At 33.8% G+C, this 22,727-nt stretch overlaps 1 protein-coding gene across 1 annotated transcript; it reads left to right on the top strand.

Moving 5' to 3' along the window:
• Positions 1 to 215: 215 nt before the first annotated feature.
• Positions 216 to 22,495, top strand: LOC134257546 (uncharacterized). Its single transcript, XM_062740148.1, has 7 exons — positions 216 to 264; positions 5,566 to 6,489; positions 10,363 to 10,496; positions 15,727 to 15,852; positions 16,091 to 16,220; positions 21,949 to 22,117; positions 22,227 to 22,495. Exons 2-7 carry the CDS (start codon positions 5,616 to 5,618, stop codon positions 22,456 to 22,458), a joined length of 1,665 nt encoding a protein of 554 aa, XP_062596132.1. The 5' UTR covers positions 216 to 264; positions 5,566 to 5,615; the 3' UTR covers positions 22,459 to 22,495.
• The last annotated feature ends 232 nt before the right edge of the window (positions 22,496 to 22,727 follow it).

The raw sequence follows: 22,727 nt of genomic DNA, 5'->3' as shown, positions 1-22,727 counted from the left end.
CAGAGTATCCAACATTTTTTTAAAGCGATGATCATGACTCCGTCAAGCCAAGAAATTAAGCCTTGAGTTGAGAGAATTCCTTGTAATATGATTACTTGCGCAAGGCATTCACTATTGTTGTGACATACAATATCTACAAGTTATGGTACGTTGAATATGACTAATTTAAAATGCAAAAGTTTGTGTGGTTAAATCCTGTGACTCATTGAGATTTGATATTTGTTATTTTAGGAACTGGTGGAGAACTTACAATAGCTTTAAAAGGTTTGACAACATTTTTATGATTGTAATTTATCGACTATAAGTATGAGATATGCAATATTTTATTAGGTTAAAATTAATTTAGTCAATAGAACACAAGATCAAGAAGTCTCTTATTTTTTCACGGATATTCTTTAATAGAAATGGTATACCTTTACAGGGGCGTAGGAACAAGGGGGCCAAGGGGGGCCTTGCCCCCAACATTTTTTTCCCAACCTTACTTATACTATAGGAAATAGTTAATAGAAAGCCTGGTTGCCCCCCCCCCCTCCCCCAACTTTTAGAGGTGTACCGAAAATGTAGTATTAAAATTGATACTGAAAGTAGTTGACACTGCGAAAAAGTCCCCCCCCCCACACACACACGAAAGAGGATTTTTGACTTTATCTTTTTTTTTTGGTCAACTTTTTCAGGTAAGTAAAAGAAAAAAAAATTTCTGGCTGGTCCCCCCCCCCCTTCTTGCAAAAACGATGCCACGCGCCTGCTTTATTATTGATAAGGCCAACAGCATGATTAGTAAGGTGATATCTATCAATGAACTTAAAATGAAGGAAAAATTTTACTTTCGTTTCGAAATTTCTTCTTGTGATACTTTTTTTTAACCATGTGATTTAGCTCACTTCATGAAATACTCGGTATGTCTGCGTGGCTCTGATATTTAAACCCCAATAAGTAACACTAAGCTTTACAATTTGCCTTCAATGTTTTATTCACATTATAAGTAAACTATGTGCATGTAATGAAGCCATTTTTAACGTATATGACTAAATAATAGTTTTTATTTTTGATTAATTTTCTCTTAAAATGTATTTTCTTCAACAATTTGAAGCTATGTTTAACAAAAGACAACCACGGCATATAAAAAAACAAATATTTCTGAGATACAACTGATTTTGCCCTTTGAAGACCCCACCTCCATGTAAAAGTAGTAAAAGAAGATGGGCATATTTGTCGTGGGATCTCTGCAGGAATCAGTTGAACGAAATATTTATGGTTTAAATGTCCATGATTTGGTTGGCTGACCATATAGTTGTTTAGTTTTAAAGGGGCCTGGACACAGTTTCAACAGATTTTTTAAAACTAATCTAAATGTTTGCAATTCTCTACATTTCTTCATAATGTAAACAAGACCCGTGCTTTTTTGTTTACATATAGGGCAAACTGACCATGGTTCGGACGGTTGTTGTTTTGCTTACAAGCAATAAGCTATTGTTCCGAGTAACAGTGGTCTAGACTCTTACTGTCGACGGGAAAGTGTTTTGGAACCTTTCGGGTTTTATCAATTGTCAATAAATCACCAAAACACTAAATACCTCTGTTCCAACTAGAAGTTAAATTCATCAAGCGATTTTTACCATGGTTCGAACTATCTGACCAAGGATTAGCTGCAGATCTGTAGCGTTATGGTTTTATATATTGGTCTTTGACCATAACGCTACAGATCCCGTAATGCAAAAAAAGTGCAATTTACGGCGCAATATTTTTTGCGCACTTTTGGGGAGAATTTCTCCACTTTGTAGCATTGATCAATCAACTACCTTTCACTCCCTAATTCTAGACACATTCTGTAGCCAATATGTATATTTTATCCACCTCCCAACCATTTATAGTTGTCTCGACAGGCAATTAACTCGCTTGAAGTGAATTTTCAGCAATCTAACAAATAACTTTTATCAAGCGAGTTTATCACTTGTAGAGACGACTATAAGGGTTGGGAGATGGGTAAAATATACAGATTAGTTAAATAATGTACTTAGAATTAGGGAGAGAAAGATAGTTAATTGAAAGTGGAGAAATTCTCCCTAAAAGTGCGCAAAAAATATTGCGCCGTAAATTGCACTTTTTTTGCATTACGGGATCTGTAGCGTTATGGTCAAAGACCAATATATAAAACCATAACGCTACAGATCTGCAGCTAACCAAGGATCGGACATGATAATATACAGTAAACAAATGCTTTTTTTTAAATAACAGATATGCAATATTTACAGGCTCTTAGTAGCGAGAGGGGGAGCCCCCTTTCTAAAACATAACATTTTACAACTGAAAATTAATTAGATATTCATTGAAGGTGTGCCCCCTTCTTTTGTTGTAGAGTTGTTACATCGTAGTGTTTTAGTAATGCATTCCAGCATTTGATAAAATTTTAAAGTGAAAGAAAGTTTGACCCTCTTTTGAGTTCGTCCCATTTTCTTTGGGGTCGTTCGTTTGCTTGATTACTTTTTAAATTTTTTTTCTTGTCAAAGTTTTATCAGGTAAGTTGTTAACTAATTTTTTTTCTGATTGCTCTCCCAAACCCTTCAATGTCGATAGTACGTGTCTGATTTCTTTCAAATACTACATATAGAGTAGCATGACTTAATAAGAAACCTCCAATAAGATTGTAATCATATGTTTCCCATTCCTAATAAAAATCGGGGGGGGGGGATATTATACTAACCCTATTTTTCATTATCTCTCTTTCCTCTTTTTTGTGTTCTAATTTGTCTTTATAAGTATTAAATGACATATGGTGAAAAAAGTTTCGTCATATTTTGGCTAACGTCGCAGTTTCAATTTCAGTAAGAAACCATCGCCGTAGTCAAGGGTATCAACTCTGATAAAGCTTCAAGCAACTGACAATCGTTTGAGTTCGTCTGATTGATTGATTGATTGTATTTTGTTTAGCGCCCCTCTTGAGAATTTTTCACTCATATGGAGACGCCACCTTTTGTCGGTGGAGAGTTGCAAATTTTCCTATGCTCGGCACTCAGGGCCATTGAGATGCGAGGGATCTTTTTCGTGTCAGCACCTACTGCGAGACGGGGCATCGGTTTATGCGGTCTCATCCAAAAGACCTCACGTCCAACAGTAGAATTCGAACCCGCGAAGTAAGGATTGACTCCTTACTTCGCGACTCTAGAGCAGACGCTCTAACCACTGCGCCACGCGGGCGACTTTGAGTTCGTCTGTAATTTGCCATTTAAACACTGAAATATTAATATTTAAGAAACAAATTTTTATTGCTTGAGTACCCCTCCCATTTTCTTCGACTGTAACCTCAAATATGTCGAAGGTTTCCTCCAAAAAACGAGACTGAAATTGTGGCATTTAAAAAAAAAATGTGTTTAAATTTTATTGATTTTGTTAGTTATTGCTCTCTCAATGCATATTTTGAAGGCCATGTTTCACTTGAAATCACCATTTGCGTCAAATACCACCGCATATTCCAGCAAAGTAAGTATAGTTTTCCTTGCAGTTCGTGTTCTGTACGCAGTTAGCTTCTATTTTTTTCGTCTTCAAGGGAAAGCTTGGGCTTGGCATCGTCTCTTGCTAATTTAATAAGGTACTAAGAGGGATTCGTATAGGTATTGAGATCTATACCATTTCCAGTAACAAGGTAGCGTGTATTACAAAGTGTTACCCCCCCCCCCCCTCTCCTCGAGTCGAATATACACCTTAGCTATAGGTCCAAGGATTTTGTCTGATGACATGCTGACATACCATTAAGAGCTGATCTTTGAAAAAAAAAATCTGGATCCATGCCTGTCAAGTCAGTATTACCAATGTCACTCAGGCTGTCGCTACATTATGCCTAATGTTTCACATATCCGACTAACTAGAAATGACGTTTTTTTCGGTCTGGTGTTTTCGGTAATGTGTAATTGATAATCAAATGATTTTTTGTCTAAATTTTGAAAAGGCAAGTTTCAAATACTAGCGGTTTCCATTTTATTAGGAAATATGCAGAGAGTTGGCCCAGTCTTGTTAAATTGGACAGTTTTGGTTTGATTAAATAATTTGACACCTCCAAATTTTATAGAACTTTCAATAAAGAGTGAGATCGGGCATATCCTGACAGAATTTGCACATTTTGTTTTTTTAATCAGTAATCACATCTTATTTTTTTTAAAAAATCACTTATACCGTAAATCTGAAAATTTTTACGTCGATTTATTTTTGCGAATTTTTGTCAAAAAGCTGTTGATTAATTTTTACGCTTCAAATTTTTGCGAATTGTCACTGGCGTTAAAAATAAAAATCACTGAAGATTTTCAAACCAGGTATTGTTTCAAATTAGTATGCACAGTTAGAATACCACCAATTTACTTGTAACGTGGCAAGAAATTGAAGAATCGCTCCGAAACAATTTTGATAAAATACAAGTACTGAAAATAACTTCTTAATTGATTATAACAAACATTTTAGAGGTTGTGTATGCCTTTTTGTTTTAACCTTAAATATAATCCAAATGAAGTAAAAAATATAACTAATTTTCTCAACGTTTGGTTTTTCTCACCTAAAATTTACACGCCGTGTATACATTTGGAACTCTCTAGTAAATGCACTGAATTCGAGTTATCGCTCGTGTTGATACACGGTTAGATAAAATAACAGATCTCTCTTTATTAGCAAAATAATTTAAAAAGTGCATACCACCTCAGTGCTTGTCAAACCACCGGACGCAGAGGCGTAGTCACAAACTTAAAAGTGGGGGGGGGGGGGGCTCAACTCCAGAAATTCTTTGACAAACAAAAAAAAAAAAAAAAAAAAAAAAAAAAAAAGAGAGAAATTAAAAGTTCCCCAAACTCGAAAATCCTATTTCGTGGGGGAGGGGGGGGGGGGGGTTAGTGTCCAACTTTTTCAAAGACAAGTTACTTTCAATTCCTTGTGATTTTGTTCTTCTTTAAAAAGGGGGGGCACAGACATACGCTTGCCCCCCCCCGATCTGAAAGTGGGGGGGGGGGCTCATGCCCCCGCTGCCCCCCCTCATGTGACTACGCCTATGGGACGATATTGCATATAATGAGGGTAATTTACAGTCACGGGTAATTAACTTGTAGTTATAGTAGTATAAACAGGTTTCTTATATAAATGACCAGTGCTTACCGACGCCTATTCTTTGAGTTAAAAAAAAAAACACGAGCTCTCAGAAAAAAAAATTCTTCACATGTTAATTTATTTTTAAGAAAAATATTTTTGCGAATGCAATGCCCGCGCAAATTTACTAAAAATTTATCTACAGTAAAAAATTTCCAGATTTACGGTATAAGGTTTTGATTGAATAATTCATTAATGATGTTTTAGGCAATAAATAACGCTTGATTGATGTCAGTTTTATTAAAATTTATGTTTACCAGGAAATTCTTTATGGAAAACAAATATCTTCTTACAAAAACAAGGATATATTTCCGATATGTTTTAAAAAGCATATTTGAATGGATAAGCACACCATATGCTGCCGTTCGCTTTAAGTTAGGAAAGATCTCTGAGAAAATAGTGTAAAAATGTTTAAAACAATATGTATCTTTAATCACATTCTAGGTTTCAATTTCTTTCTAATAGGGGAAGGATTGGTAGATAAGACGTAAGAAATGGCCAGAATGGACGCCAAAATCGAACTTTCATCAGCCGAAAGAAACTTTATAATTTTTGGATTTGCAATCATGGAAGAGGTGCCCAAGATATTGCAGATTCTGTTAAGTATTAAAATCAAAGCCTCAGATCTGAAACAAGTGATTCAAAGAACACCGATGCTGATAAGACCTAGAGGAGACCAATTGCGTCTTCTGGCGTCCAAGGAAGAAGATCCAGACTACAAAACTTTTGATATTAGTTTGTTATACCTTTTGCTGAGAAACCTCTGTCCTGACTATAAACCAACGGCAGGTTGGGGAAAGATGCCCCGTCTGGAAGATAACTCAATAGGAGATGACATTGAAAGGTTAAGAGTTTTACGAAATGATGCTTTTGCACATGTAGCGAGTACAAAAATGACAGATGCCACATTTCTGAAACAATGGGGTAACTTAAATCAAATTTGCGAACGTATGGAAGACAATATTAACAGATTAGGTCATGATTTACAATACACTAATGAACTACAAAAAATTTACAAAAAGAAAGTGTCCAGAGAAGAATCCCCCAGTTTTCTTTCCAAATTAACAAAGTTGCATATATTTGGAAGATCGTCTATAACTCAAGGTGAGGATACTGCAATTTCAATCTTTTACGATTGTGATGATCAAACATTGGATAATATTGGTTCCTTATTTTGGAAAAGAGAGAGGAATGGAGTTTTGCATTCAATTGATTTATCAAACTATAAATACGAAGGCAGCCAGAGGAACAAGCTCGTTATTCGAAAGACTTCCAAAGAAGATGAGGGAATATACCAAGTAGAAGTCAAAATGAAAAATGAAAACATAAGCTTCCAATCAAATGAAATCCAACTGACAATAACTGCAGGTGAGTATTATATGTGGCAGATGTTTAATATCATGAACAGATAAACTAAAAAACACCATAACACAGAAACTCTTGATCACACAAACCCCGAACACACCGACCTATATACCAAAAACACACCCGCCCTAACATCCTCATACATACAACAATAACTTGGTACTCGTGGACATCCGTAATTATATACATATTTTTGGAAAAGGAGGGTTGTTTAAAAAGTTCGCGGACTGATTATCAATTTTCTAAATAAAGTCTGAAATGACGAACGTGTACGGTAATATCTTAATTTAGACCATGATTTAGTTTAATATACAAAAATTTAATTTAATTAACACTATATTATATTATATGAACATCATAGGTGTAAAAAGTGTGCGAGTACGGGTCAATCTAAGGTAAGCTTATTTCATAAAAAATGTTGATTGTGTAATTTTCTTACACGCCCATAGACACATATAATTTTCTCTAAAATTCCACATATATGTATAGACCATTAATTGATTTAGATTTAAAGATTCAAAACAATATGTATACACGAGAATTTGCGATCGTCATCAATCAAACACTTCGTTTACACAGACTGCACAGCCCAGTCCGACTGCACTTTATTTACAGTCATGAATAGGAATATCCTAATTTCTTAAAAATAAACAATGGTTTTCCATTTTAGGTCACCTGAGTAAACCAATTCCTATCCGTTTTTGTCCGTCTTCTTGCGTTGTGCGTAAAGATGAACATTTTCAGCTTCTTCTCTGCAACCACTGAACCAATTTTAACCAAATTTGGTATGAAGCATATATGGGTAAAGGGAAACATGGTTCCCGTCCCCCTGGGGCCTGAGGGTGGGACCAAAACCTCTAAAATTAATACAGTCTTCAACAATCTTCTTCTTTACTTCTGGACATCAAACAGTCAAACTAGCTGTTTGCATGATCGTAATCAGCATTGACTCCTCTACCAAAATTGTGAAATTCATGCCCCTGGGGTCCAGGGAATCTAGTGCTAGGGCGGGGCTAAATAGATTGTTTAGTGAAAATGTCATATTTCTTTAAAAGTCTTCTTTGCTTCTCGGCATTATAGAAACTAAATAAGTACATAGTTATATTGAATAAATCTGCCTCTTCCAAAATTCTGAATTTCATGGCCTCAAGGTCAGGGGTTCTGGTATTAGGGCGGGGCTCTATTTATCATATAGTGAAAATGCATAAATTCTTTGAAAATCTTCTTCTATGCTCTTAGTTATTAAACAGACTGACCAAGTACATAGTTATGGTGATCATAAATATCTCAAAATTGTGAATTTTGTGGCCCCTGGGGTAAGGGTGGGAGTCTATTGATTATATAGGGAAAATACATTAACTCTTTAAAAATCTTCTTTTCTGCTCCTGGACACTTCGAAAGTATTACACACTTTGAAAAAAAATTCCAAAGTGCTTAAAATTCAAAAGCAACACATTAAAAAAAAATTAAGTGAGTTAAATTTGATACACACTCAACGCACTTTGAAAAAAAATTCCAAAGTGCGTTAAGAGTGTACATCAACATTTTTTACCATTGGAAAATTTAACGCACTCTGAAAAAAAAAAAATTAAACAAAAATTCTAGACTAGATTTTGGTAATAGAGAGAAAAATTTGTTATAATTATATCTTTCGAAAAATTTTATTTTACGTGAATTGATAAAACCTTATTGAGAGCAAGGAGAAGACGAGAAAACGATGAGAACGTCTCTCAGTCCAATTCTTTTTTTCTTTTTTTTTTTTTTTTTGCAAAGCCGTGGGTAGCAAATTAAACGTCCCCCCGAAAGTAAGCCCTAATTTTCAATGTCTATATTATGTAACTACATCTTTGTAAAATATTCGTGTGCCTTGGCACCTCTCCCGGTACCCGATGCCTATGATTATGCTGCACCAAAATATGTATTTGCATAACTAGTATGACGTTGAAAACTTTCGATAAATTTTAGTTCACATAAAATGCATGCAAACTGAAAAAACTGAAAAACTGAAAAACAATTAAGTACAATTATAAAACATATAAGAGAGAAAGAATTTTCAAAGTATGGAAAAATCAAAATCGCTCACTTTACATCCTGAAGTGACCTTATCACCGAAAAGTTATCCAACAGGTTCAATTATTTATCATACCTACGATTTGCAAGAATATCGACCATACACTTTTTCAAGTGCGTTAATATGATCGATGATAACGCACTTTGAAAAGATATTTTATTTGTTCAGAGTGCGCTTAATTGTTCCCAAATTTAATGCACTTTGAAAAAAATTATTTTTCAAAAGTGCGTAATTTTTCAAAGTGTGTTGTAACAGCGCCTCGTCCAAAACTGAATTTCATGGTCTCATGGTCAGGGGTTCTGGGGCTCGTTTCTCAAAAAGTCGTAGATTTGGGCCTAAGTTAGTCAGACTAAGAAAGTTACGCCAAATTCTAGTCGGGCCTACATCGCGTTTCAGAGAGCGGCATAAGACTGGGTCTAAGACTAAGACCTCTCCTCTAGGTACTAAGCATGCGCAGATCGTATTTTATTTGGTTTAGAGACTACAATGACATGTAGTGGATCAAGTCTAAACTATCAAACTTAAACCTACTAAGGCACAGGAAGCACGAGCGCACTTGCATGCTTTCTCTTTTCACCGTCTATCAAACAGATATATTATACGACCCCATCTGCATTTTCAAGGTCAAAGCTATAACATATAGTTGTGGATTCAGAAATCTTGAAAAGGGGGGCAGATTGGGGTCGGGTTAGGCGCCCACAGCCACACTAAACAAAACTGACTGAGTAAATCTTTTAATCTTTTAATCTCCCTCTGAGACTACATCCACAAGTGTTATATTAGATATCTACATTAAAACAAAAATGATGTACATACATGATTATACATACATGTACTTGCGAAAATTTGGAATAAAAAGTAATTTTCCCATGAGCAAAAGCCATATATGGATATGGGCTGGAACAGACTCGAAGCAAAAGTTTTGAAAGTCGGGAGAAGGGGGGGGGGGAGGACAAGTATCTGAATGAAATTTTTCTGTATTTAGAATACTTTACGCAGATAGAGAGAGAAGGGACAGAGCCCCCGACCAACAGGCGTACTGTCAATAATTTATCAGTTATGAAATCATAATTATCATAAAAAGAATTATTAAAACATGATAAAAGATTTTTTTAAATGATTAGTTGTCTTTAAGACTTACATGTATATATAGATTTCTTTGGGTCCGTTTTTGTGAAAATTTAGACAGTCAATAGACTTAATAAAATTTATGTTTTGTACAAGAAAGAAATTGATACATGTGAAACATTTTCTGAATGGGGGCCTAAAATGACCCATACCATATATATTTCTTTATAATTTCAATCAATTTATTCAATATGAATTAGACATATTGGCAATCAAGGTGATACATGTACCTGCATTTATGATACATGTATTACATTTTGGACATACAGTTTTACATTGATATTGTTATGATAATTTACATAGGCCATGTAGAAATACATATGCGTTATACCGCTCGTGTATCTAGGTAAGTCTTAGCTTGGTCCCTGTCTCATCCTTGCCTGGTGACGTGGAGTATATACGAGTATATACGAAGCAAAACAGGGACAGGGAACCACGATAGGTAAGTCGAAAAATTTGCTTTCATGGCGATAGAATTCTGACAGCGCCGCACTACACTACAAGGCTATTGAGTACAGAAGTGAGATACAGTTATTTGGACATTAGTTTTATTGGAGGATCGTTACCGATACACGTTGTATGAATTAACTTTTACTGATAAAGCACAATATACAACGACTCTTAAACTAACACAACTACCCTTAATATATATACCATGCCGATCATTCATGTTTTAGGAAAAATCCAGCCAAACTGGGCAAAGAGTTTTTTCCTCGGACAGGGTGGATTTGGGAAAGTTTATGTTTGTGAAGATGGGATTACCGCTGTGAAAATTACGAAGATTGAAGGAAACCCAGCTGAAAAAAATAAGGTAAATATGATGTTTAAGTCTGGTTTGGGGTGGGGTGGGGGTTTCGTCAACCAGTTGGTTCTTTCATTTCTTTTCAAAAGCAACACTTTTTCAGTTTCGTTTTCACCTGCTGCCTCCTTCCCAAAAGTCATGGAACAGCGAGTAGCGATAAAATATGTGTGAAAAATAAGCCGTGCATTAGTATGAAATTGAAAATACAATGGTAGCGAGTTTGAATCGTACGATGGGTGATCTGCAAAGAAACAGGTTATAGTTAAAAAATCTTGTCAACAGAGTTAGGAGCGTCATCAAACGTGATGTTCACTGTTGCGGAACTAATAGAGTTATGCAGAAAAGAATTTGAAAACACTGACAATCTAGCTCAAGCTTATTGCACAATTGTTAGCAAACTAGGTGTTCCTTTACTAGCAGACCTATTTTTATATTCATATGAAGCAAAATTTGTGCAAAATCTTATGCATGAAAACAGTGAAACACTTGCTGTGGCTTTCAACTCGAGATTTAAATATATTGAGGACGTATTGTCAATTAACAATGGCCATTTCCATTCCTACATTGATACGATGTATCTTGATGAGCTTGAGATAAAAGATAACATAGAGCCCGACACTTCTGTTTCATACTTGAATATTTTACTTGAAAAAGAAACTAATGATAATCTAACAACCAAGCTCTGTGATAAATGTAATGACTATACTTTTTCTATCGTCAACTTCCCTTACTTATGCAGCAATATACCTTCATCACCTACATACGGAGTGTATGTATCTCAGTTGCTTCGATAAGCAAGAGCATGCTATACATATGACAAATTTCTTTAAATTAAGGTAAATTATTGACAAGCAAGTTGATGAAACAAGAATATTAGCAGTCTCATTTAAAATCATAATTTCGTAAGATCTATGTTCGATACAATGACCTTGTCAGCAAATTGATCATTGAGTCAAATGCTGACTGACGTTTTTCATACTAATTGTTAGTCCATTATTTATAAGCTGAATTGACGACGGTTTTTTCCATTATTTCCCGATCTTGACAAGGAGCACTCGGCGGGTGTGACCGGTAAGAAGAGGATGCTCACTCCTCCATGGCACCTGATTACACCTCTGATGTTTAGGATGTCTGTGTTTCCTCTGCTCCTATTTTGTATTGTTTTATGGACTTTGATATTGAATACTTCTCGTTATCACGATATCCTTATGATAATGACAGAAGAGTTGGTTGGGATGACCAAGTTTTATAATTTAAAAGATTTATTAAGGTAACAAGATGTAATGATTCCATCAGCTCAGGTACCTATTGTTTTTTTCTCTTTATACCCGCACTTTCTAAAGAAAGTTCGGGTATATTGTTGTTACTCATGTCCGTCCGTCCGTCCGTCTGTCACACTTTTCTTCCCTGAACTCCTCCTACATTTTACACAGTAGCTTAATCATCTTTGGGGAGATGGTTATTGGTGTCATGTAGATGTGCAGTAAGGTTTGGGAATTTTGATTTTGTCCTGGGGGGTCAAATGGGGATCGAAAAATGACGTTTTTCATGCAAAAAGCCCCATCTTCCCTGAACTCCTCTTACATTATACACAGTAGGCTAATCATCTTTTGGGAGATGGTTGGTAGTGTCATGTTGATGTGCAGTAAGGTTTTGGAATGTTGATTTTGCCCCGGGGGGACTAATGGGGGTCGAAAAATGATGTTTTAAAAATGTCTTAAATCATTTCTTTAAAACTAAGCGAAATAAAAATTAAAAAGAATAGAGGTCAAGGTCACAGGAATGTGCAAGGTGAAGTTTTTGATGCAGTTGAGTAGCTTCACTAATACATATCAGCATATTATGTTTGATAAAAATATCTTGAATGATTTAATGAAACTGAGTTTAACACTTTTTCTAAAAACAAGAGAGGTCAAAGGAAAGGTTGGGACCAAAATGTTGTTGCAGTTGAAAAGCTTACATCAGTATGAATTTACTATTAGCATATGAAGTTTGATAAAACTATAATTAATGGTTTATTTAAAACTTAGAAAAACACATATTTTAAAAGGTGAGGTCAAGGTCAAAGGAAAATTCAAGGTCAAAATAAGTTGACGTATTAATAGCTCTCAGCAGTATGTATCAGCATATGAAGTTTGATAAATATATCTTGAATTGTTTATTCAAAACTGATCTAGACATTAATTTTAGAAAAGTGAGGTCAAGGTCACAGGAAAGGTCAAGGTAAAAAAGAGTGAAGCATTGTAAAGCTTACATCAGTATGTATCATCATGTGAAGTTTCATTACACAACTTGAATGGTTTCTTTAAAATAAAGCTAAATACTAATTTGAAGAAAAGTAAAGTGAACATCAAAGGAAAAGTCAAGGTCAGAAAATATTGCTGCAGTTGGATAGTTTACATCAGTATGCATCAACATATGAACTTTGATAAAATATGTAGAAAGTTTCTTTGAGCCTGATGGAAAGACAGATGGAAGGGTGGAGGATGGACATGTCAAAAACTATACATGTATTCCTAATCATGGTGTGGCATAAAAAACTTGAATCTACATTATATGAAGATGTTTCCATCTATCAAGATTATACAAGCAAATTCAAAGAATTGTGGTCCTCTGCTTTCTGTGTTTTAGTGAATGGGATGCCATAATTTATGGCAGATTGTGTGTCAAATATGCACCCCTATCATATATCAATTTTTGAAAATTGGGTCAAAGGGGAAAAATCATAGCATGCTCTGAAACATTTTGTTGCAGGTAATGTACATGTCATATATGAAAGTCCTATCTCTTTTGAATCAAAAGTTATATATACAATATAATATTTTTGAAAAGTAGGTTAAACTTCTAGGTCAAGGTCACAGAGTCAAAAGTCATGATATATTTAGAAAAGTCTTTTCACATGTAATAAACATGTATAATTTGAATGCCCTTTCTTTTCTCTTTCAAAATGATCAATTTGAAATGTTATTTTTTGGAAAGTAGGTAAAACTTTAAGGTCAAGGTCTCACTTGGGTTAAAAAATCATAGTACGTTTAGAAAGTTTTGTGGTAATGTACATGTGAAATATGAAAGCACTATCTCTTATTATTCAAAAGTTATGACCAAGGTTAAATTTATTGTGACAAATGCACATACTAGCTGTCAATAAGATGGACAGACTGACAGACAAATGAGATTTAATGTCCCCTCCCTTACCCCAAAATGGGGGACAATAATGCCCTTGCTGATCTTGAGAAGAAGATTTATGATGAAAAAAATCCCCTGCATATTTCTTAACACAAATCAATATTGTGTTTTTAGGTCATTTTGTTTGTTGTTAAACATCCCTCTCAGGAATTTTTCACTCAAATGGAGACACCACCACTTGAAAAATAATGAGGACAAGTTAGATTTGAGGTCAACATTCATTTTAGGAGTTTTCAACCATAAGACGTAAAGAAATATTAACTTGATCCTTCCCCTCACCCCTTCCCAGATCCCTGTTTGTTCATGCATGCAAACAACTACTTGTTTTTACATTTAAAAAAAAAAGTTTATACAAATAGTTTAATGTGGTCCATCTCTGAATGAGTTTCATTCCTAATTCTAGGAAGATAGGTTGACACAAATTCATGAATAAAATGTCAAGTAATCTTATCATTGATGCACTTTTATTTAATTTAATGCAGTCATATTGTGAACATTTCCAGCTCATTAGGAGAGTGGGGATGACCTCTAGGGGTTCATAACCTTTATACCATTAAATTTACATAAAATAATAACACAAGAAACAAAATTATATATAGTCAAATGGAGAAAGTTTCCTACTATTTAGGAGTAACATGATCATTTGTCATTACAGGGACAGGGAAGTGGATTGGGAGATCACCCCCTCAACAACCCCCCCCCCCGGAATTTGCAGGACTATAATATATACTGGAGGAAATAAAAATGACTTTGGATGCCCTAAGTGTCCCTCCACCCTAGAAAACAGACCCAACCATAACTTCTTCTTTTTTTTTTTTGCTTCTAGATCTCAGGAAATTCTGGTCTGGAACCCCCCCCCCTCCCTCCCAGAAAAAAATTCTGGATCTTGTAGCCGAATGTAACGTCGACAACGGGGGATAACTCTTCAGAATGTGAAAATCGTCTATTGTAGCATCCAATGACCTTTGATCCTTTAAACTTGAACCTAACCGTTTGCATTTCAGACTATTTTACCCAAATCTATACCAAAACTTGTACTTACCGATTGTTATTATTTAGGCGCTGTCATCTTCATGAAATATAATCCAGTTAAAACACAAAATGAAATAATTCCTACTGACATATATGCAATGATGCACAGTAGCCTACTGCACGTGCAGTGAAATCTAAAATGATAATGCCAATGGTAAAACTAGGCCTAGCACTTAAGTTGGGTACGTGACGCAAGCCCAATGTGATGCAGGTGTTCAGATACATGTATAGTGCAAGAACAAATTGAAAATTATCATTTACAAAAGATGCTTTATTTTAACTTTGCCATCTAGGCCTATTTCAAAAAACAGGCAAATAAGGTGTGTTTGTGTGTGTGTTTATGGGAGAGGGGTGGGAGTTGACTAAATTGATTGTGTATATGGCAGCTTTCAAGAAGTTTCTGCCTAATCAAATATAAATAAACTTTGCACATTTTGAAAATTCATCAAAATCGCTTTACACTAATTTGAATAATATTATTTGTTGTTAATCTATATGAGAAAATAGATTTGAAAAGTTTCAATTATGTGCCAAAAATTTATTATCCCCCCCCCTCTTTATCAAACCTAATCTACATCATTAATTTAATTCTGTTGTTTAATTTCCGACGGGTAATGAATTAAGAATATGAAATACCTATAAGATGGAGGCCCATGGGTCACATGGTCACTAGCTGCAGATCTGTAGCGTTATGGTTTATATATTAGTCTTTGACCATAAAATAAAACCATAACGCTGCAGATCTGCAGCTACATGGTCACCTGAGCATATTATGCTCAATTTGATGAATGCATGTATTATGTAAATTATTGAATTATATTGACTTTTTCCTTGGTAAAGCCCAATATGAAGAAGTGTGCATTTAGAGGCAAACACCTTAGTGCGGGTATTACTGTCTCATGACAGCATCTAGTAAATAGAACTGGATTTCGATGACTGAAAGAGACAATATAAAAGAAAGTATAAATCCAATGAACGTTATATATACAATGTATCAATGTATGTTTTTGTAATTTTCCAGCTAATTTCTAATATGCAAAACGAGATAGATGTGCTCAAAAAACTGGAACACCGAAGAATTGTGAAATATTTGGCTTGTCAACATGATTGTGAGGAAATAAGTATATTTATGGAATATTTACAACAGGTGAGTGTAGAAATTGTTAGAATGTATTATTATCTTTACAGTAATATTCATAAAATTATCGACAAAATTTACATTTTGAAGCTGATGATGATCTCTTATTGTCTTCTGGTATCCCATACTTAAAAAATGTGCTTCAAACGGCATTATGAATGTTTTATGTATTATTAAAACACAATTCAGAATGAAATTGTATTTAAGATAACATTTTAAAATAATCATAACATTATGACACTATTAGGGATCACTGAAACGAGAAATTGATGATAACAAACTACTTCAGGAATCTACAGCACGGGATTATACAAAACAAATCTTGGAAGGGCTGGAATTTCTTCATGAACAGAAAATAACACATCGAGATATTAAAGGTATTAAATAAAATGTACTTAACAAATTAAACATTTCTTTATAAAGACATCTGAAATACGAGAGTTGTTTCAAAAGTAAAGTCACAGTGTCAATATCTTTTATATTTGGCGTCATATTATCAAATATAATACACCAAATGATACACATACATTAATCTAATTAAAATTGAATTCTTCATTTCATAACGTTTAAAGGAATTTATTTTATATATGTTTAAGACATAGAACATAGAGAGTGTCGCTGAGTCGAATTAAACCAATCGTCAGGAATTTAACTGTACTTTTTTTTAAATAGAAAAAAAAACCCACACACATAAAAAGCATCTTTAAAGAGCATTGAATGACATCATGCCTATATATATATTTTTTTATCATAAACATTGTTGTTAAAGTCCGATGTACTGAGCAAAGGAAATATCGAAATGGAAAAGAGCAACAACAAACTGTTATGCATTTTGCTTCAAAATGGGGATATCACCAGTAGAGACAATTATGTTGATTCACCAGTCTCACAAGGGAAAGTATGTAAATAAGTTGTTTAGATGGTTTCAGTGATTTCGGGTTGGCGATGGGTCATCAAATGCTCAGCAGATAACAAAAAACGGAAATAAGGGAGGGCGGATGGAAAAGTTCAATGCACAGGCACTTGTTTCGGAAATAATTTTTTAACCCAAAGTATAATAATAACACAAGATATGTAACTCCGAATTACACTCAGTACCTCCTCTTCAGAAACGCACTCAGTTACATTTTCTGATGAAATGCACTGGCAATTTTTTTTATCTTTGTCTTCTACTATAATTTTTCTACAGAACCATTTGCAGCATGCACGTCTTTGTTTTCATTTATTGTAAAAGTAGGGATTCTTGTCTGGTCTCTGACCAAATGAAACAAAGTGTATTTTCTTATAGGTTGTTTTTATTTAAATCTAAAGATTTAAAAAAATATATTATCTGTTCTTCTGATAATGGTGAAACTTTAAATAGAAATGGTAAAACAAGTTTGATGTCTAGCAGGCGTTAATATACATTTTGCGGAAGAGCGGTGTACAAAACTATCCCCCTTTTCGAGTCAAAATTGCTGATAAGCATGAATCAAGATATGTTTATGTCCCGTCATGAATATTGCCGGGGCATATAGTGTTTGTCATGTCCGTCTTCTGTCCTTCCGTCCTTCTGTCTCTCTGTCTAGCTGTCTGTCTGTCTGTGCAAACGTGTCCGGTCCATATCTTTCTTACGGAGGAACATTAGATTCTCCTACTTCACACAACGATTGCTCATGACCTAACGGTGTGTCGTGACCTTGACCAAAGGTCATTTGGGAAAGTTAATGTTAACTGGAGGAAATATTCATAATTCGTGTCCTGTCTGTATCTTCCTCATCGATAAACTTGGTAAGTTCCTATTTCACACAAATATTCCTCATGACCTAATGATATGTCATTACCTTGAACCATGGTCAACTGTGCAAGTTCAAGGTCACTGAAAGAAAAATTTTATATTTCATGTTTTGTACATATCTTTATTTAAACTTGAATCTACTACTTCACACAAAGATGGCTTATGACCTGAGGGTGTGTTTACATAAAAAAATAAACAGGGATAATGCTCAGTTATCATATTCTGGATACACTCATTCACTGGAACTCGTGATGAGTTAACGGTGCGCCTCATTTTCCGCTCTCTTTTTATATGATTACTTTTGAACCCGCATGGCTTGTGGAGGTACCGGGATGGCTCAATGCAGCTATTTCTTTTATTATAAATTCCTTCTACAATTTTATGGACCAGAGCGGCTGACATAGTTGGGGAGTGGAGATGTTACCCAACCTGAATGAAATACAACCAGGACAGTCAAGATTCAGCTTTCCACTTTTTATTAAATTAAACAATGCAATCTATTTGTAATCTTTATGATAATACAATAAGTAATTTCACACAAAATACTAAACATTATACTAAACATTATTAGTTTTAATATAAAAAAATGTAACCTGTTAATAAATAAAGCACGTGAAAATGTTACTAATTTAACAAAAACCGCGCAAGTCTGGAAAATTATCTCACCAGTATGAAATGCAACCAAGACAGTCAGGATTCAGCTTTCCACTGAAATCCTGTCTATCCCGGCCGTTCATTTCATACTAGGTTTACGTTTGTAGATTTTCATCTCCATATTTGTAACTCATTCGAAATTTGCAATAATTACTTTAAATTCTTATTTGAATTTTAATTACTGTTATTCTGACCTTGAGTACTTTTTAAACTTCTAATGTACTTTTAAAATAATTATCAATCTTTTGCATAATTTTGAAATATTGTTTTCCGTAGGTAATTTATCCAAACACCTGAACTCTGGTCACTCCAATCTCATTGGTTGCTTCTTCCTCCTAACCAAATTTATCTTCCGATAAACAAGTAAACAACCGAATTGTTATGAATCGTATATTCTGGGAATCGTTCAGGTTAAAAGGTCACCCTAGCGTGGCCAGAATCTTTGTCTATTTTTAACTTCAGAACTCGTATCTATTACCTCTCTCTGCCGAAGAGTGCAAAATACACAAAACGTGTTACAATCTTATTTTAGTGCGATTTTTGTTATGATAGTGTTATGAACGTGAGCCAAGGTTATCTAAGTTCAAGGTCACTGAAAGAAAAATTTCATATTTCGTGTACGCAGCATTGTTAAGGCTGAAAAAAGGAGGCGGGGCCTAATTTATACGGGAAAAGTTTACTGTGACACTACACAAAAGTACGACTTTTATGTATTCCTCATAATACCAGAAAATGAAATTATTTGCAAATTTATACTGTATTAGCATTATAAACAACAATAAAACTTATAGATGCATTTAAAAAAAAAGTTGCTAGTTAAATCCCATACAGCTGGTTATAAACAAATCACCGATCTCGATGAACTTGTCAATCATGGCGTCATATTGGTAAAAAGGACATATTTCATGTGCTGTGAGAGGCAGATTTAGGAAATTTTTAACAAAGAAAAATGCATTTTATTATAAAACAGAAAATTATTTACAGGTTTTGAATAGGCTTTTAATACCAATGTATAACCATTGTTTAGTGCGATTATTCACTAACTATCGAGAAAATGTAAATAATTATGTCGTGTTTTTATATTCAGGTTAGGTATATTTTACATCGAGATGCCTCATTAAATCCTTCTTTCGCAAGGGCATACACTAAATAGATCTTAACTGTTTTTTGAATATAATTCAAGGATATGTTCCTTAACTTGAAAAATGCTGCTGCTTTTTTAAATCGAGAGCGTGACTTTATAAGTACACAAAATATTTTGTAAAATCAAACATATTTCGACATTCGCCTATTCACCTGAAATTTTCACTATTTAAACGGGAATTCTTATCAATTAAGCAGCATTCTCCAGAAAGTACAAAGCATACATAAATAATTAATAGCTGAAAATTTTAATTTCAAATGCCCTTGCGATATTGAAATTTGTTAATGACCTACATTCAGTTCACGTACTATGCAGTTATCACGTGACTGTCCATCGATGGGACCAAACGTCATTCAGTACAGAGTAGGCTATACTTTGCTATTTCCATACGTATTTAAGTTCTGTGATAATAAAACAGCTGAATTAATATAAATTCAGTATTAAAAACAATTCCCGTTTTTGCACTTCTATTTTTCGTTGATTTCTCATAGTCAGCCTTAACAGTGCTGCGTACGGTCCTTATCTTGCTTATGGATAAACTTGGTAAGTTCCTCTTTCACACAAAGATCCCTTATGACCTAAGGGTGTGTCGTGACCTTAATTTGAGGTCATCTGTGGAAGTTCAAGGTAATTGAAAGAAAAAGTTCATAATTTGTTCCTGGTCCATATCTTTTTTATGGATAAACTTGAAGAGATCTTCATTTACACAAAAATTTTTACCTGAAGATGTGTCATAACTTTGACCCAAGTTGATTTTTGCAAGTTCATGAACACAGAAAAAAAAAATCATGATTCATGTCTGGTCCATATCTGCCTTATGGATAAACGTGGTGAGTTCCCGTTTTACACAAAGATTGCTTATGACCTGAGGTTGTGTCATGATCTTGAACCAAGGTCATTCATGCAAGTTTAAGGTCACTAACAGAAAAAGTTCATTATTCGTGTCAGGTCTGTATCTTTATTCTTTAATTTTTTTTATTAGTCTGCACCTTCGTTTCATTTTTTAAAAAATATGATGGGCAATTAAATTTGCACTTAAAATATTTTAACATTTCTCTCTTCTCTTAGATTCATAAAAGATTTGGCATCTTTAAAAAAGCTCAGCGGGGGTCATTTTGTCCCTTTTGCACAGTTCTAGTTTACCTGACATATCCTTTGTCGTTGACCCTTTTTTTTAAATGAGTGTTAAGCTCAGTTTTAAAGATACCATTCAAAACATTTTTATCAAACTTCATATGCTGATACATAATGATGAGAGCTATTCAACTGCATCACAATTTATTAACCTTGACATTTTCTTTGACCTTGACCTCACTTTTCCTAAATTAGTATCAAACTTCATATGCTGATACATAACGCTGAAAGCTATTCAACTGCATTTACATTTTTACCTTGACCTTTCCTTTGACCTTGACCTCACTTATATCAAATTGTGATTAAGTCAGTTTAAAGAAACCATTCATAATATTTTTTCAACATCATTTGCTGATACATACTGATGAAGGCTTTTCAACTGCATCAACATTTTTCGACTTTGGACTTTTCTTTGACCTTGACCTCACTTTTGCTATATAAGTGTTCAACTTCATATGCTGGCACATACTGATGTAAGAAATTCAACTGCATCACTATTCAAGATATTCTGAAATTTCATACACAAATTCAAATTTTCATGTTGCATCTACTGATAAACTTTCATGTCTTTTTTGAAAGAAATTTTCTGAAGTGACTTAAAATTAAAGATAAAAATAAGCTTTGAATAGATGTAAATTAAATGTGATTTTCTAAACACAGGTGTTATATTCAGTTTCAATAGATACCATTTTATATCTTGTAAATTTGATACTATTCATATCTATTGATACTATTTATATCTTTTCTTATATATATATATATATATATATATATATATATATATATATATATATATATATATATATATATATATATATATATATATATATATATATATATATATATATATATATATATATATATATATATATATATATATATATATATATATATATATATATATATTCTGCTCATATTTTGTATTGTTGGACGGACTTTGAAATTGAATACTGTTCGTTATCTCCATATCCTTCTTTCAAAAGAAAAGGATAATTGGGTTTTTTTTTGCTGGGTGTCACAACCCCGGAGAATACCACATTGTTTTTTTCTGATAAAAAAATCTTATTATAATTTTTTTTGGTAAAATTTTTCACAGAAAATGTTTGTTTATCATCTTTTCATAATGTTCATTAATGAACAAATTACTAAAAGTATCTAATTCATCGACCGAATATCTGAAGCTATAGGTATTCTGCACGTGATTTTCATCCGTCTTCTTATATAATTATACAGTTTTTTTTCGATATTATAAAAGATATTTTAAACAGGTTAAAAATGTATGTTATGGTCAATTAATTGGACCCCACTCCTAGCGTCAATTATAAAGTTAATTTATAGTTTGAAAAATTCTTTAAAAAATTCTAACCATTTAATTTAATGAATCTAATAATTTAAGCTTCAAACATTCTCCGCGGAGAAGACGGTCTGAAATTAGCAGATTTTGGTGTGTCAAAAATCATGGAAGATATTTCAAGTGGCAAGCTGCTTTCACAAGTGGGAACCCCTAAATGGCAATCACCAGAAATCATAAAGAATAAGGGACATGGAAGGAGAACAGATATCTGGTTCGTGTGTGTAAATGGGTGACTCTCATTATTTTATAATGGTAACCAAAGACTTTTGTTTTAAAACCTTAGTTCCTTGTCAAAAATATTTTATTTTGTATTTATTCAGGAGCTTGGGATGTACGATAGTAGAAATGCTAACAGGAAACCCACCATGGGATGAATACAACACCTTTCAAGCTATATTGAAAATTGGATCAGGGGAAGAACCCGAGTACATTCTTCCTGAGGGAATTACTGAATCGTGCAAAAAAGTTTTAAGCTTGTGTTTTAAACAGAATCCGAACGATAGGCCATACGCTTGGGACTTGTTAAAAAATGAGTGGCTCACTTTGTCGTAATCGATTGATTGTGTGAAGCACCAAAAATTACCCTGTCCTGACACTGAAGGTGTGAATTAAATTTTGTAAAAAAAATTATTCAATAAAAATCAGGTTTAATACTTATGATTTATTATTACTGGTGTAAATATTCTCACATTCTTTCAGCTTAGAATTGTTTATTTATATGTAAGTTTGTAGATTGGTGTAAATGAGGGTGATTAACAAATACTTATTGATTATTTACTGGAGACATTCTATTTAACTTTGTAAAAGTCGATTTCCATAAT

The sequence above is a fragment of the Saccostrea cucullata genome, unplaced genomic scaffold (genome assembly GCF_032062105.1).
Source record: "Saccostrea cucullata isolate Sc308-1 unplaced genomic scaffold, CSIRO_AGI_Scuc_v1 ctg1268, whole genome shotgun sequence".
NCBI lineage: Eukaryota > Metazoa > Mollusca > Bivalvia > Ostreida > Ostreidae > Saccostrea > Saccostrea cuccullata.
This window is presented reverse-complemented; position numbering and strand designations above follow the sequence as displayed.